General features: G+C 38.2%; 1 protein-coding gene across 2 annotated transcripts in view; it reads right to left on the reverse strand.

The window, feature by feature from the left end:
- Positions 1 to 5,029: 5,029 nt before the first annotated feature.
- Positions 5,030 to 15,956, reverse strand: part of fras1 (Fraser extracellular matrix complex subunit 1) — a 137,144-nt gene continuing 126,217 nt past the window's right edge. For both annotated transcript variants that reach the window (XM_058374626.1, XM_058374625.1), the window contains 16 exons: positions 15,585 to 15,790; positions 15,137 to 15,293; positions 14,520 to 14,720; positions 14,236 to 14,423; positions 13,732 to 14,007; positions 13,279 to 13,511; positions 12,714 to 12,874; positions 12,346 to 12,560; positions 11,736 to 11,886; positions 11,451 to 11,558; positions 10,968 to 11,127; positions 10,763 to 10,879; positions 10,506 to 10,672; positions 9,631 to 9,836; positions 8,004 to 8,150; positions 5,030 to 6,704 (listed from right to left, as the gene is read on the reverse strand). In XM_058374626.1, the coding sequence (XP_058230609.1) occupies positions 6,156 to 6,704; positions 8,004 to 8,150; positions 9,631 to 9,836; positions 10,506 to 10,672; positions 10,763 to 10,879; positions 10,968 to 11,127; positions 11,451 to 11,558; positions 11,736 to 11,886; positions 12,346 to 12,560; positions 12,714 to 12,874; positions 13,279 to 13,511; positions 13,732 to 14,007; positions 14,236 to 14,423; positions 14,520 to 14,720; positions 15,137 to 15,293; positions 15,585 to 15,790 (3,242 nt within the window). In that variant the 3' untranslated portion in view covers positions 5,030 to 6,155. The remainder of the gene's footprint in view (positions 6,705 to 8,003; positions 8,151 to 9,630; positions 9,837 to 10,505; positions 10,673 to 10,762; positions 10,880 to 10,967; positions 11,128 to 11,450; positions 11,559 to 11,735; positions 11,887 to 12,345; positions 12,561 to 12,713; positions 12,875 to 13,278; positions 13,512 to 13,731; positions 14,008 to 14,235; positions 14,424 to 14,519; positions 14,721 to 15,136; positions 15,294 to 15,584; positions 15,791 to 15,956) is intronic.

The following is a 15,956-nucleotide window of genomic DNA, read 5'->3' on the forward strand; positions in this document are numbered from 1 at the left end:
TCTGATGGGACGCCGCGGCTGACCGTCTGCCTGATCAGAGCCTCTTTTTCTCCCCCCCAGTTTGGTTGAGGAAGATTTTGGGGAACAACAACGTGAGGCAAAGCTGGCCCCCGGTTCTGTATCAGGCGGGCCGGGCGTGAGTCATCTATATCAGGGATCCTCTAACTTTTCCAGCAGTAAAATCGTCCACAAGCACCACATTACGATCTGACCACTGGGCAGATGTGATGTTAAGAACAAGAGCATAACTATGCATTTTTCATATTAATTCAAGAGCTACACTTATCTAAGCATATTTGCATCACTTCCGGGTTTTATATTAAAGTCAATGCATTAGATTAAGCTCTACTTATTTCCTATAAGCTTTCTACTATGATAATCTGATACTGGTTAACAATATGTTCATGCAAAATAAATAAAAATACCACCTGGATATACATCACAGACCCTGCTTTGAGAACCATGGCTCTGTCTGATCAACCCCACTGCACAATATCTAGCTCACAAACACGACTGTGATCCATTAAACAAAGGACGTTTTCAGTACTTGGTTCCCCTTTGGGTTTTGTTTTGTATTTTTTATTATTTTTTAGATCCATTCTGGAAACATTATATTTTTGGTTAATAAATACTGACTGCTCTTATGTAGCATTTCTGTAACCACAATTTATTATTATCTCTTTGTAAACTCAAACCAACATTCATTTACATGAAGTTCTCAAGGTTTGATAAAAAAGGTCGCTTTTTGGTTTTATTTTATTTTTTCTAATTACGAAGCAACGCCCTGAGAATGTTCCTGTAATGTTCTCTTAAAGGAAGTTCACCAAAGGTTGCTTTTAGTTGTTTTGTTGTTCAGTTTTAAGCAGAAGCTACCGTTCGGGGAATGTTCCTGTAATCGCCTCGAAAATAAGTTCTCAAAGGTTTATTTTGGGTTTGATTTTTTTTTGCACACAAGCAGAAATTTCCTGGTCCTGTCAAGATAAACATTTATATAGAAATTGCAATATATCTATAGGCCACTCTTTAGAATATTTTGCCAATCATAAGGGAACGAGTCACGTTTTGGAGAAGTTAGTGGAACGTTCTCTGAAGTACAATGACCAACGAAAAGCAAAAACCGAAAAGAAATATTTCTAGAATGTTCTGGAAAAAACAATAACAGTTAGTCGTGAAAGTTCCATCTAATATTGTTGTACTCAAGTTTTCCTTATTTGTAATATATTTAACTCCTAGTTTTGTTCATACACCTATACAAATGAGAACCATTGGTTAAAGAACCTGTATAACCAGCACAATCTCCCCCACTATATAACTACCACAAACCCTTTTCTGCATGTTCTAAGCATCTTCATTTGAAGTTCCCAAAGTGCATTAACCTGCCTGTACAACTTTGCAGTCTGTATATTGCGTATTTATTTTCTAGATCTATGCGTATATAGTACATCCGACAACCAGTGTACGTGTTTTTTCACATTGAGGCAAACAGGAAGGCAGATTTTTTTTTGTTCACTTGAACATTTAGACAAGTCAGGCCTGATTCCACATCAAGGAACACCAGCCCTTAAAGCGGAAGCAGTATTCATTCTTGCAGAATAAGGTTACCAGTTCTGGCTCATTGGTACAGAGATTGCATAATCGAGGAGGCTGGTCACGTGATTATGACAATTCTTTTCAGCAGAACTTACTCTGTAATAAATGTCCTGTGAAGGAAAACACCAGACTGCATGTTACCCCAGAGTCTGAGAACATGCTGCCCCCTGCTGGTGAATCATGACCTGTAGGCTATATAAACACAAAGCAGGTGAGGATTTTTGTACTAATAATCAACCACTATATAGCATAGTTTATAGTTTTCATATTTTTATCCATTATACTTATTGACTTGTCACTTTAATTGAATCAGCTGAAGTATGACCACATTTAAATCTAATTGCAATCCTAATAAATTAGTAATAGCTAATATGAGATGGGATATTTCCGATAATTTCAGAGAGTTTGGGCTGAATAATAGTGAATAGTGGTTTCAGTGCATTAGGCATTAAGCAGTCACATGAGCTCTGGGATGACTGATGACCTTTACCTTTTAAAGACTACACATATAGTCTAATAAGGGATATCTACAACATAAAGACCTCCCATGTTATTATTGTTATTTTAGAAAAGCACTTGGTTTTATTTTATCTTTAAAAAAACTCACCCACACATACTTAATGGATTAGAGAAATGATGTCGTGTCTCTACCTAAGATTAGGTATGTACTCATTAAGAGGATCGGAAAAATATTCCTTTAAGATGTGGCACCCTTCCATTGAATATGTATTGACCATTTTAAATAATGCCCTATTATTGATTTTTTTAAAATAACACCTTTAATTCCTATCTGAATTCATTGAGAGCATGAACACTACTCTAGGGCTTTGCTGGCAAGGGTTGGGGGTTTGTTAAATGCTATTTATATTGGAAAAATCAATAAAAAATATTAAAAGCAAAAAGCTCATGATCTAAAAGAGAGAGTGATCTAGTCATCTAAACTGTTCTAAAATAAATTTAGGTTTGCATAGTTGCAAACATCCCAGTTTAAAAAAAAAAAGAAGCAGCGTAGAATTACTAAACGCAAAAGTAAAGCAAATACACACTCGGTGGAAATGAAAGTGAATTAATCTCCTCTCCATGATGAGATTGAGAAAAAGAGAAAGATGCTTGTGCATTAGAGTGGAATTCACAGCCCTGGTAAAAAGGTTGAGTGGGCAGAGAAAAGTGGCCTCTTGACAAAATCTAGTGAGAGTAGGAGACCATTGTACTAATGTGCCAGGGTTGCCAGGTTGCTTCGCTTTTGAACTGGTTCCTCAGGTTGAAAAATTTTTCTTTGTCTTCAGCTTTGAGGTTGGCCAGATTTCATATCAATTTTAATTCAATTTGTATTGTATATAATACACTTTTGTAGCAAGTTCACAATCCTGATGACTCACAAGACTCTTCATATTTATTATTTACTGCCAGTGTGTACATGTGTACTGTACAGTAATGTAAATACTGATCTAAATAGAATTTCCCTCATGGGATTAATAAAATCTGTCTATCTATCTATCTATCTATCTATCTATCTATCTATCTATCTATCTATCTATCTATCTATCTATCTATCTATCTATCTATCTATCTATCTATCTATCTATCTATCTTCAAAGCTGATAAGAGACAAATCCCAAAAGATCACTGTCATTGAGCCACTTTGTCTGTCTATCTATCTATCTATCTATCTATCTATCTATCTATCTATCTATCTATCTATCTATCTATCTATCTATCTATCTATCTATCTTCAAAGCTGATAAGAGACAAATCCCAAAAGATCACTGTCATTGAGCCACTTTGTCTGTCTATCTATCTATCTATCTATCTATCTATCTATCTATCTATCTATCTATCTATCTATCTATCTATCTATCTATCTATCTATCTATCTATCTATCTATCTTCAAAGCTGATAAGAGACAAATCCCAAAAGATCACTGTCATTGAGCCACTTTGTCTATCTATCTATCTATCTATCTATCTATCTATCTATCTATCTATCTATCTATCTATCTATCTATCTATCTATCTATCTATCTATCTATCTATCTTCAAAGCTGATAAGAGACAAATCCCAAAAGATCACTGTCATTGAGCCACTTTGTCTGTCTATCTATCTATCTATCTATCTATCTATCTATCTATCTATCTATCTATCTATCTATCTATCTATCTATCTATCTATCTATCTATCTATCTATCTATCTATCTATCTATCTATCTATCTATCTTCGAAGCTGATAAGAGTCAAATCCCAAAAGATCACTGTCACTGCAGCCACTTATGCAACCTACAAATGTCTTCTTTCGTATGTAATCATTTCTGAATCGATTTAAAAATATTTTGCACTTTCAAATGATAAATCAACTGTGATGTAAAAATCACAGTGAAGTCAATTTCACTTGAAAGTTGTAACAACACCAAATGTGGAAACAATCTAAGGGGGTGAATACTCATGCAAGACTCTGCTTAACTATTTTTGCTGCTTTTACCTTACCTCTTAACTATGTATGTAATTAGTTACTTACTTAGGTTTTTTTTTCTAATGAGCTGGTTCTCAAAGGACACTGGCAACTTGGTGAAGTAGAATTTATAAGCCTTCTGACATTTACGATATTCACTAGAAAATATTGTCCACGTCATGGAACCAAGGTGCAACACATAGCTGCAGGTGAGTTCCTTTATTAGGATCTCAGCCAGGAGTCACAGAAGTGTCCAGACCTCACATGGTTATAAGAGATATATGGGTATGTATGGAGATATATATGGATGCCATGTCTTTGGTTTCTATTAATAATTTGCTTCTTAGATTCTTAAATAACAATCACAATGACCTTATTGAAGAAATCTCAGAGCTGAGCATGTCTTATAGTTTTTCTCAGATTAATACTTTGTCCCAGACATGTTTTGATACATTGGGGTTCAGGATGCTGTTTGTGTAGATCTATTTGAACAAACTCTGGCACATTAGTTACACAGTGTGTGTGTTCGTTCCTATACTTTTGAAAAATGTAATTATGTCTCTTATCTCAAACTATTTCACACTATGTCACTTCTGCAACTGCATTTTTCATCCGTAAAGATTTTTTAAAAAATTGTTTTATTATATTTATATAATTCATAAAAATTATTTTTAAAGAATGCACACTTAACAGCATAGCTAGCATTCCTGACAAAATAATTTCCCTTTATAAACCTCCTCCTTCCTTTGTGCTTATTCGTGTATTCGGGCCACACCACTGTTATCTTCATTCTCCTATTATTCAATTATTAAACGAGACCTACTTCCTGATGAAAGCGGTGTGAAATCCACCATCAGACTATAAAAGGGACCACAGTCATTAAATTCATTCCTCAGAAATGCACACAAAACTCCCACAGCCTAGAGCAGACAAAGAAGGGAAAAGAGAAAAAGAGCTAAGAGATGATAAATAAGTCATCCTGAATCATTTTTCATCTTTTTTATTACTAAAAAGGCACATAGTACAGGCATTACATCAAGAGCGTCATTATTTTTTTCCTCACAAATCATAGCACCATACATTTTCTTTACTGCTTGATAGGCACTGGCGTTCTGCAAAACAGACAAATTGAAATAAAAATAATGTGCTGCATTTCGACTGCAGACTGTCTCACATGAGCACCATGGGATATGTAACGAAATCATAAAAACACAACACTGGAAAACATTTGTGCAGCACGGTACATTGAATGTGCCATACGTATGAGCATAAGATAATATTAATATTAATATTAATAATAATAAATGAGACAATATGGCAATCATCTCGTGTCACTGGATACTGATGGAGCTTGTGTGTGCAGTACAGTAAAAGAAATCCACAGGCTTTAAAAAATACAGCATAGAGAGAGAGACTGTAAAACATTGTATATTAGCACAAAACACTCAGGTTACAGTGTTTAAACAAAAAGAAAACAAACAGCTTGCAAAAGTAATCGTCGATAACACGATATGTAATAATGGTGTCGTATTTGGATTCAGACTCAAAAATCGCACTTGGTAAAAATTCAACGTGGCACAATGGTGATCGAACTATAACAAAAATCAGTTACGAGAGATGACTATGTCATCGTGTAATTGCACTTTAGAAAGGTATTTACATCTTTTCCTAATTCTGGACGGCTAGGACATAGCCTGTGCTTTAATACTTTCATCCCGATTTTACTGAAATGGGTGAATAAAAAACATAAAGGCATTTAAATAAAGTGATGATGTGGCTGAGCTACCACTGATTGCTGTATCAGTAACAAGGATACAGATGTCGCAACAAAAAAAAAAAAAACCCGACAACGACTTTTTAGAAAAGTATAAATGCAAACTGAAAATCGGACTGAGATCAGAGCGAGATCATTCAATATGATGATGTAACTTCCTGAGGTAGCTCAGTTGAGAGATCCTTTACACTGCATAGCTGGCAAACAGACCTTTTCCCTTGTCCCCCCTCTCAGGGTCGTATAAAAATACTCATCTTGTACAACAACGTCTCTCTATTATTACAGACAGTAATAGAAAATAGTTGTTTTTACAGTGTCTCATTAAATACTCTAGTTTCCGTTCTTCAGACCTCAGTACCGTCATTAAGGTTGTTGTGAAGTTTGACCTCCAGGTTGACCTGCTTGACCTTGACCCCGCTGACCTTCCAGGTGTCGGCGCTCTGGCTGAGAAGGTTTACGTTGCACTTGCCGTTCTTTAGGTTCTTCTCGAGCCGCTCGACCTCCACTTTGGTGTTCAGCGGATACTCTTCCGTGTTTGGGTTCTTCATGGCCTTCCTTTTGTCCACTTTTCGGCACCTCCTGAACAGGAAACAGGAAGCCAGGACCAGCGCGATGAGCAGAAAGAGGGCCACGACACCTCCCCCGACCGAGCCGCTCGTGTGCGAGTCGAACGTGGCCGAGGGTTCGAGCTCGAGCTTCAGTGCCTTCATGTTGGTTCCGTTCTTCACTTGCTCACCCTCGTTGTCGTAGATAAGCGACTCATCCAGCACAGACTGCTCGCTAAGGTCACGTTTTAGTGCTAAGCTGACAGAACGACGCACTCTGGGGCTGGAGATTGACTCTGGACCAATGACATAGATGACCTGGAGGTACCACTGATGTCCTGCTTCCACCTGGTGAAAAGGAAATCTCTTATCAAAACATCACACACTCTCTAAACACTGGAATGTTTTTATCAATTGAAAAAAATCTACTAAATGAACCACATATTAATATTTATCACTAACATGCGATCTTCAGTGGTGTTCAACATGTCTACATGTTTCCTACATTACCCACAATGCTGTTTGACTGCACGTTGATAGTGGAGCCAGTGAGATATGTGCTGCATGTGACTACAAGTCAAACCTTTTCCATCCTTCAACTAGGACAACCCAAAGAAAACACCTCCACAACTTGAATATTACTTCTCAGGAACATGGGATGATGTCAAATCAACATTTCTATGCACAGAATCAGCAGTAAACAAAGTGGCACTGATTAATTTTGATAAATTATAACCTCTATCCGAATCAATTAACACACTGACACATTTGATTGTTCAATCCATAACACTGGCTCTAAAGTCAAGAATAATATTTCTCCTTCTGAGGTCATTCGAATGCAGCATTTATTTGTCTCATTTCTGCCTAAAGAAAACCAAGCAGCAGAGCTTTAGTCCTTCAGTCTATTCGGCGCTTTCATTCGTCAGCCATCAACACTATTGTAGATCTCCAAATGGCCAAGCTTTGAGTCTAAAGTTGGATTTCATGTTTATGTGACATTAAGCATCACTGGAAAATGGTGAAAAATGGAGCTCTTGCCACAGTTTGTTTTTTAGGAATTACACCCTTCATATAATCACTCCTGTTAATCTTCACTGTAACGATGACAGGCAACTTCCCTTTGTGACATCAGAGCAGCTAATAACCACCAATTCCCCAGGGTAATAATGAAAATACGGCAATACCCGCTAACAAATTAGCATCAGAAACACTAAGCACCTCACAAATATTTCAGGGTTCCGTGGTGCTTTAACTAGCTTCTTACTTCCACTTGACCATTGAATATAGCCAAAAATCGCAAAATATGCAAACAACTGATGGAAGGAATTTTCAGAAAGTCAAACTGTGCATTACAGCATTAAAACAAAGAGCTGAATTGCACTGAGGCACTGAATGCTCACACAATCCCAATGATGACAAACAGCAATGCTGCATCAACACCAGGACAAGACTTGATATCTGTTGATTGTAGATGATTTAGATGTGTGCTTTGGGTTTAGAAGACAAACACAATAGTTCCTTACGACCCAAACTGAGCTGTAGATCCCCATGGACATGAAGTTAAGACTTCTCTCTTTAGAGAAGCTGACAAATTGAGGCAAATGGCTGCAGGGCAAAACTCTCATACTTAGAAATATTTCCACTGACCTTATAGAGGGCATCAACCTTCATGGTGAAGCCATCCACACCAGGCATTGTGCTTATGGACTGCAGCTCGGGGACGTCTGATGCAAAGCTGGCTTCAAATGGAACATCGTGGAAGTAGCGGTCACATACATCAGGCTGCTTTCGATCCTATGAGAAAAAAAGAAACCTTCTGACTCTACTCTGATTCTGGTACTTTCCATGAAAGGGATTCAATACAGAAATATCTTCCTGTCAATTCTTTCTGCCTGTCATTAAATGAATCATTAAACCACATTGTGGCTGAAATCGTAAACCTTACTGGTCAAAATGTGTTGTTTCATTTTCTACAACTGCAGCTCTGGCAATAGTGCTGACCTGAATGCAAATCGCAGGTTGATATTCATGCAAATGTTCTAATATGTTATTCTTTCTATAGTAACAACTCATTCATAGGGGACTTGTACAGCAGACCAGCCAGATAATTAAATCTTAAAATAAACAGAATCAATTATGAGTTGCTATTTAACTGAAATATTATATAATCATGAGTATCATGAAGTTTTCTTTAAGGAGACTTTTTAGCATTTTTTAAGTAATTCAGAAAGTTTGCTGCCACAGAAAACTTTTCAGGACAGAGGAACTTTTCCTTATAGTCAAGCAAGAGGAAAAAGGTAAGCTGGTGAGGGAATGACTATATGTCTATAGCTCCTACAAGTTCTACAACATTAAATGTAACTATAAATGAATAAGAATCATGTGTTATTCTTTAATCAATTAGAATTTTAAACACTATCAGATCACTATGGTATAAGGATATCCATCTATTCATCCAGCCATCCACCCACCCACCCACCCACCCATCCAACCATCCAGCCACCTAACCATCCAAACACCCACCCACCAACTACAATGCTTATGCTGCTGGGTTGTGGAGAACCCTGGAGCCTATCTCAGAGACCTGGGAAACAAGGCAGGATACACCCTGTACAGGATGGCAGTCTATCACAGGGCACAATCACACACACACACACACACACACACTCACACACCCATTCAAACACTATGGACAGTTTATAGATTCCAATCAGCCTACAATGCATAAGGTGTGAGGCAAAATGCTAACCATCAAGCCACCATGCCCCCCTGGTATAAGGATATTTTAAATCTATTTTAAAAAATATATAATGTGTTGATATTATAAATCATGGCTCCTGAGAACTAAAATAAACATTTCCTACACTTTCTGTCTTTCCATTCACTGTTGTTTAAGTGTGCAAAAACAGGAAAGTTTAAGAAAAGGTGTAAAAAGGATGGTGTCCACGTTGGTGGTAATTAACAATGAACGCTAATATCTCTTATAGCTGCTTTAACAGAAAATACAAAAAAACGACGTAAAATAACAACAGACTACCACAAATTAGTGTTCAACTATCACTTTAAAGCAATAAAACATACCAATAATCGAAATTAAATGTAACTGTAGACATCAGCGACATCTAAGAAGTCACTATTTACGCTTCTACCTGCAAACTGAACTGTAATCTAAAATAAACTTTCTGCCAAACAGCTCATGTAACACATAACAACAGTGAGTAAAAAGAAACACCCAGACATTATTAACAGAGTGCAGAGTCATGTACGGACGTACCAGGAGCAGGAAGCGGTGTTTGAGGTGCTTGTTAGGTTGGATACACCCATATTGAGGCCCTTCGTTGTACAAAGTTCCCGTAGGGTCGAAGAAAGGAACGTAGCCATCACGTCCTGTACACAGATAAACCTTCTCCAACTGCAGCTTGTAGGCCGAGTTCAGATTCTGTTCAGGATTCCACATCACCCTGCCGTACAGAGTCTGGCCTACAGAACACAATACAATGATATGCATTTAATGTAGCTGTTACTGCAGTTATAATATATTGTTTGCTTATAATTAGTACATTGCAAATTATCTCAATGTATAATTTAAATATTGTCTGAGCATCAGTTACGTCAATCTTGATTAATCAGATATCAGCTCAGGAGACAACTTCCTCTAGTGAAAAAATCTTATTAAAGAGTGAACAAAAGGAGATTTATGTTGAATCAAATTGCCGATATACCGATGTTGCAATGTATCCAATATAATATTTATTAACTATCATATAACTATTTTTGGGATATGCTACAATACACAACCTGAAAGTACAAATTTAATTCACTGTATATGTTTTATAAGTTGCACAAGATGATCCTCTTCTCTTGATTTGCTGTCAACCTCTGTATTTAAACTAAACTTTATTACAGCGTTATTAGCAATAATAATAATAATAATAATAATAATAATAATAATAATAATAATAAACCTATTCTAGAGTTGATACTGGTAAAACAGTCATCCCTTTTTTCTTTCTTTTAAACCTATCATTCTCACATATCAAAAAGAAATAGAATAAAACAATTCTGGTCAGAAATGAATGAAAATATAATCTAGAGTGAGAAAAAAAAAAGATTCACTTTAAAAGCCTCAAGAGGATAAGAAAAGTTTACCCATTGAAAATGCTCCCTTGTAGTCCATCTCGGCCATGGACATGTCTGTGGTTGCAGGATCCATCATGAACACCTTCTCATTGTTGCACAGCTGGAACTCGGTGTTGAGAGAGTAAACCACAGGAACAGGACGATTCGTCTGCTGGAACGCGATGGGCAGCAGGAACCTGTTGCAGAAGTTGCAAAGCCATAGACATTAATGCCACCACTTAGTTATTTCAAAAGCAGTCAAAACAGGTTGAAGCAAAAGAACGCACTTCTCAGGAGCGTGGGCTGTGCAAGAGAGAGGCTTATCTCCAGGATCAATCCATGGCTGAGTGGGCTGCACCGTGCAGGGAATTAAGAAGACTGTGTATTCCCCAGAATAGTCCTTCCTGAAACACACATCATCAGTACATCATCAGCTTCAGGAAGCTGGCAAGACAAGTGTGACTTTAAAATATCTGGACGTGTGTTCGGGACCTGCTGTAGGAGCTAGTGGCTCTCCATAGCTGATAGGGCGAGTCAAAGGTCTGTGCGCTCCAAACGAGCTGCAGATCAAACTCAATGCCTCCGAGGTGATCCGGTGCCATCAGGTGAGATTTGTGTCCAGGGAGAGTGTGATGATCTGGAACAAACTGACCTACAGGACACAGATGCATTCAGTATTGTAGCTGATTCAAAAACATCAAAAGTTGAAATAAAAAGGTTTACTTGAGACTTGAAACCTCAGGGACCTCTGCTTCTTTTCACCCATTTTAACCCAGGTTAATGTCTTTTTAACCTATGTATAATTTATCCTATATACACTCAATATATTAAAATGGGTGAAAAGAAGCATACTGCTGAATTGTGAAGCTTTTTGGCACATTAAGTCATAGACATGTGTGACAAGACAGAATGTAAAGCATACAAAATATATACAAATGCATACTACACGTTCAGTAAATAAAGGTGTTAACACACCCCTGAATTTAGCATGTGTTTTAAACTCGATCACTAGCCGTCCATCTTCTTTGATGAAGATCCTGATGATCTGCAGTCTGGCTGAGAGCACGCTGTCTGTCTGAATGCCTGGAAGAAGAACATTTACATCAGTCTCTGTCAGATGATTATGGACTAATAAGTACATTGCATTATATAGAGCAGAATAACTATATCGTTATAAATTGGGCCTGGTTGAGATAAGCTCCGTCCCTGGATGAAGTCTATATTAAAGTGGACACTGGAGTGTTTATGAAAATTACACACCTGTCCTCCACAGCACTGTATCATAGAAGAAAGAGAACTCCATCTCTGTGTGGTGCTCCAGGGAGGCCCAGCCTCGAGGCGCTGTCACGTAGATGTAGGACACATAGAGAGGAACCTGCACTGTTAGAAAAGACTGTGCCGAGTCTCTCACCTGTCAAAACAAACAGAAAAGCACAAGAGACATTTATATAAAGCCAGACTGACCACAAGCAAATTCGTCTCAGTATAGTCATGTCAGGAGACCTGCTGTATGAGATTGAATGTAAATGGAGAACTCTTTCACACAGGGCCTACAAACATAACAACAGCCAACAGTGTTCAAGCATCACATACTCTCATGTGTGGTCCCTCTGTGCGAGAAAGAATTGTCTTTCTGTTTTGCATATGTTTTAACCTGAGGCAAAGATATAAATATATAAAGGTATTCTACGTAGAGGTATGTATCACATGTATTGATTTGGCATTTGGACAGCAAATTTAGACACCTCTTTCACTTGTCATTTGTTATGTGCTGAAATATATGAAGGATAATGGAGTGAAAAATCTACTGTGTATAAAAGTAAGATGTGTATGGAGTTCATAACTGAACATGTTTTTTTATGTGGCTAACCTGGAAGTCAGCAGTGACCGATCCCCCACATACGTCGATAAGTTCGGTCATATCATAGTAAGCATCGAAAGTCCAGATGCAGCTCTTCAGATTGAGATGCTTGTACAGCTGGATGGTTCTGGGTTCACGGATGTTGGGGTTAAACTGGTAGGGACGATCGTAGCCGGGACCCAAAGATATGCTATCATAGGACACATCATCCAGGAAACCAGTTTCTAGAAGGCAGAAAAGTTGAATAAGCATCTCACCAAAACATAAACGTAAGGTCAAGAGCATATGGATTATGTAATATTTAAATGTCTATGATGACAGCAAGAGTTTGATAGAATGCCTTTTGGATAGATATCGCTGCAGGAGAAGCTGCTTACCAGAGATGCCTTGCAGGTCTTTAAGGGTAACAAGGTTGGAGCAAATGTGTTGCTGGCGGTAAATGGACTCAGAGAGCAGGAAGTGCAGATTGTGTAGTGGCATAGTGGACACCAGAGGTAACATTCCATCCTGATGAGGGATCTGAACGGAGATGTGAATCCTGTAGGGCAGATCAAATTTGAGATTTATAAATGCATGCAAATGAGAAATTATACAACAGATTTCTTGAGTTTTTTGGTTGCTTTTGCATGAATTCAAAGAGATATACTCTATAAAATATTCTATTTTTTATATATATATATATATATATATATATTATATATATATATATATATATATATTATATATATGTATTACCAGTTCAGAGTAAGAGAAGAAGGAACACAGCAGCAAAAAAATATATATATATATACTTATTCTGACACTTCCCTTTAATTTGGTATCATAATTATGCTAATATCATAGCAATATCATTTTCAAGCAAAAGGCTCAAAAACAGGCCATGATTTGAAAAGGTTAATGCTTCTGAGTCATTTTTGTTAAAGTTGTCCTTTATTTACTCACCTGTTAGGATGCTCTTTGTGTTTGACATCCAGGTATTTTAGTGTGGCAATAAAGGACTGGGCTTGGAAGCCACGGGCGGTTCCGGTGGTCACCGGGGTGTGGCATATAGAGCCTTCAGTTCCAATAGTGACGATGTTGCTCCTTAGTGGTGTACCCAGATGCCCAGCCTTATCCCGGGCCTGAGCCACACAGCGCACATGGAAGCGCCGGCTAAAGTAGATACTGTCCAGGACCTGTGTGGTAAGTAATCATAAAAAACATTTTATACTTTTATACTCCACATGAAATTCAAGTAATTTAAATATTATTTGCAAACGCCAAAAAAAGAAATAGTGGAATACATCAGAAATGTCTCACAGCATAGTCAATCTGATAGAATGGCCAATCAATTTAAAACAATCATGTGCTTCTGTAGATGGAGATCACTTTAAAAAAATCAATCTGAGGACAAACCATGTGGTTGATGGTTGTATAGGGTGTGTTGTCTGTGACCGTCTCAAACGGAGACCTGGATCCACTGCTGTCTGTGGGTGCTGCCACCTCCCAGCTGAAGTGAATGGAGGTCTGGTTGATGCCGGCCTCCTCGCAGCGCTCTCTCATTACTGAGTACTTAGGATAATGGGGGTCACAAGGGGTCACGCAGACCAGAGGGTAACCTGGAGATGGAGACTTCTTACTGTTCTCCTTGGTCACCTCTTGGACATAGTCGTAGTCCGAGAGCGAGACTACCTGCATGAGATTGAGAATAAAATGATTTCAGCATCTTTTAACATATCATTTTAAATTTTGGAACATTATCTCGAATTGGTGGTATTCTACACTGGGAACTGGGAATGACACAGGGAGAGAAACAAGGAGGTACAATTCACTGAAAATGTGAAAGATCACAGACCGGAACAAGACACCGGTCCAATTTCAATACAATCAAATGCTTCTGAAACCCAAATCCAAACTTACAATTGGAGGAGCAGGAAGGATTAGACTTCCTGCAGCTTCCTGATCAAGAATAGTGACTGTTGCCATGGTAACCTCTCCAAGTACAGCTTCGACTGGGTCGTCAGGGCCGAGAACCAGCGAGAAAGATTCATGCCACTCCCTTTCCTCGTTGGACAAGATCTCAACCTTGAAGAGAATGTGGTCCACACCTAGAAAACAATCAAAGGAAGACGTTTAAAGGTCACAAGGTGCTTTGTGATTACAAACTGAAGGCACTGAAAAAATGGATTTCAATGTTAACTAACCAGGGCTAAACTTGAGAACGCGACTCTTTGGGTTATAGTCTACTCCGGACTGCGCTGATCCGTCCCTGGTGCTGCAGCGGATCTTGGAGGTGCGGTCCAAGTCTCCTTTCCTGATGACTTTAATATTCAGGACCTCAATGCCGTCTGGACCGGGAGGCTCTCGCACTTGATAAGAAGCTTGTTCAAACTCAATCGTTGGTGCTGTTATGTAACACGATAAAAATTATTCAACACCTTCTGACCGATCAGATTGGATTATTCAACAGCTCAGTGGTATCCAATAAAAAATATCACAAATTTTTATCAGACAGCATTATACCAATACAGTTACTTCATGTTGCATCATGCCGCAATAATGTGCGTGAACAGACATCATCAGTGTTTTTGTTAAACAGTTAAACCTGAAAACACCAGCTGATGCGGCTGATAGCGAATAAGCTCAATAACGAGGATCAATGAACCTGATCTGACTTGTATTAAGGTCTCATTAAAAAACACGTTAAGCTTGATCCGAAATATTTGACGCTGACGATGATAATCTCTGTCAGTTTGGAAATGATCAAATGTCTGGAGAAAAAAACAAACAAAAAAATACTAACTGCTATGGGAAACCTTACCATCCTCATCGTTAGTGATGGTCACAGTGACAATGTCATTGACCCCGATCATGGCTCCGCTCCAGTGATCCCCCTGTGGTGTGCCTAAGTGGACCTGAAACTCTTCCTCGGGTTCAAATACGGAGTCGTCGTTGATGTGTACTGTGCAATTCTTCACCTGTAAATTGAAAGGTCCAAGTTTAGTGCATTACAGGGCAAACATATCCACAACAAGCTGTATCCAGAATCATATTTCTTTTATATTAAATAATATCTATAATACGAAGTACAATACTTCTACATTAATAGTCATGCCTTTGTTTTAGGTCTGTAATTAAATCTGATTTTTCAATACAGATGCATACAATTACTTTACGAACTAAACACGGAATACAGAATCATTTTCCAAAATGTGTATCATTGAGATCACATGCATTCTTGAGTAGGTGAAAGCGGGAGAGAACAGCACCTTCTCTCCTTTGAGGAAAACCACACGAGAGACATCTGCATTCCTCCTCTCCTCAAAGTCATCCATCACCATGGCAGACATGGTGCGTGTGAAACACCGAACTGAAGATTTGTAAGACAGATCGCCCGTCCTGATGATGGGGATGTGCAGGACTCCTTCTTTCTCCTTGACCGTATATGCTACCTTCTCAAACTGCATACTGGGAACTGGAAAAAAAATCATAAGTGTAGGATTTATTACACAACTCTTCTTCCCGGAGGCCAATAAATGGAATTTGCAGCCGTTTTGTTGTGTCATTGTCAATGTCACACTCCACAGTTATGGTTAATATGAAGTTCAGACACTCAGGGCTTTAATAATTTGTAGGGTTAA

This window comes from Hemibagrus wyckioides, linkage group LG22 (genome assembly GCF_019097595.1).
Source record: "Hemibagrus wyckioides isolate EC202008001 linkage group LG22, SWU_Hwy_1.0, whole genome shotgun sequence".
Classification (NCBI taxonomy): domain Eukaryota; kingdom Metazoa; phylum Chordata; class Actinopteri; order Siluriformes; family Bagridae; genus Hemibagrus; species Hemibagrus wyckioides.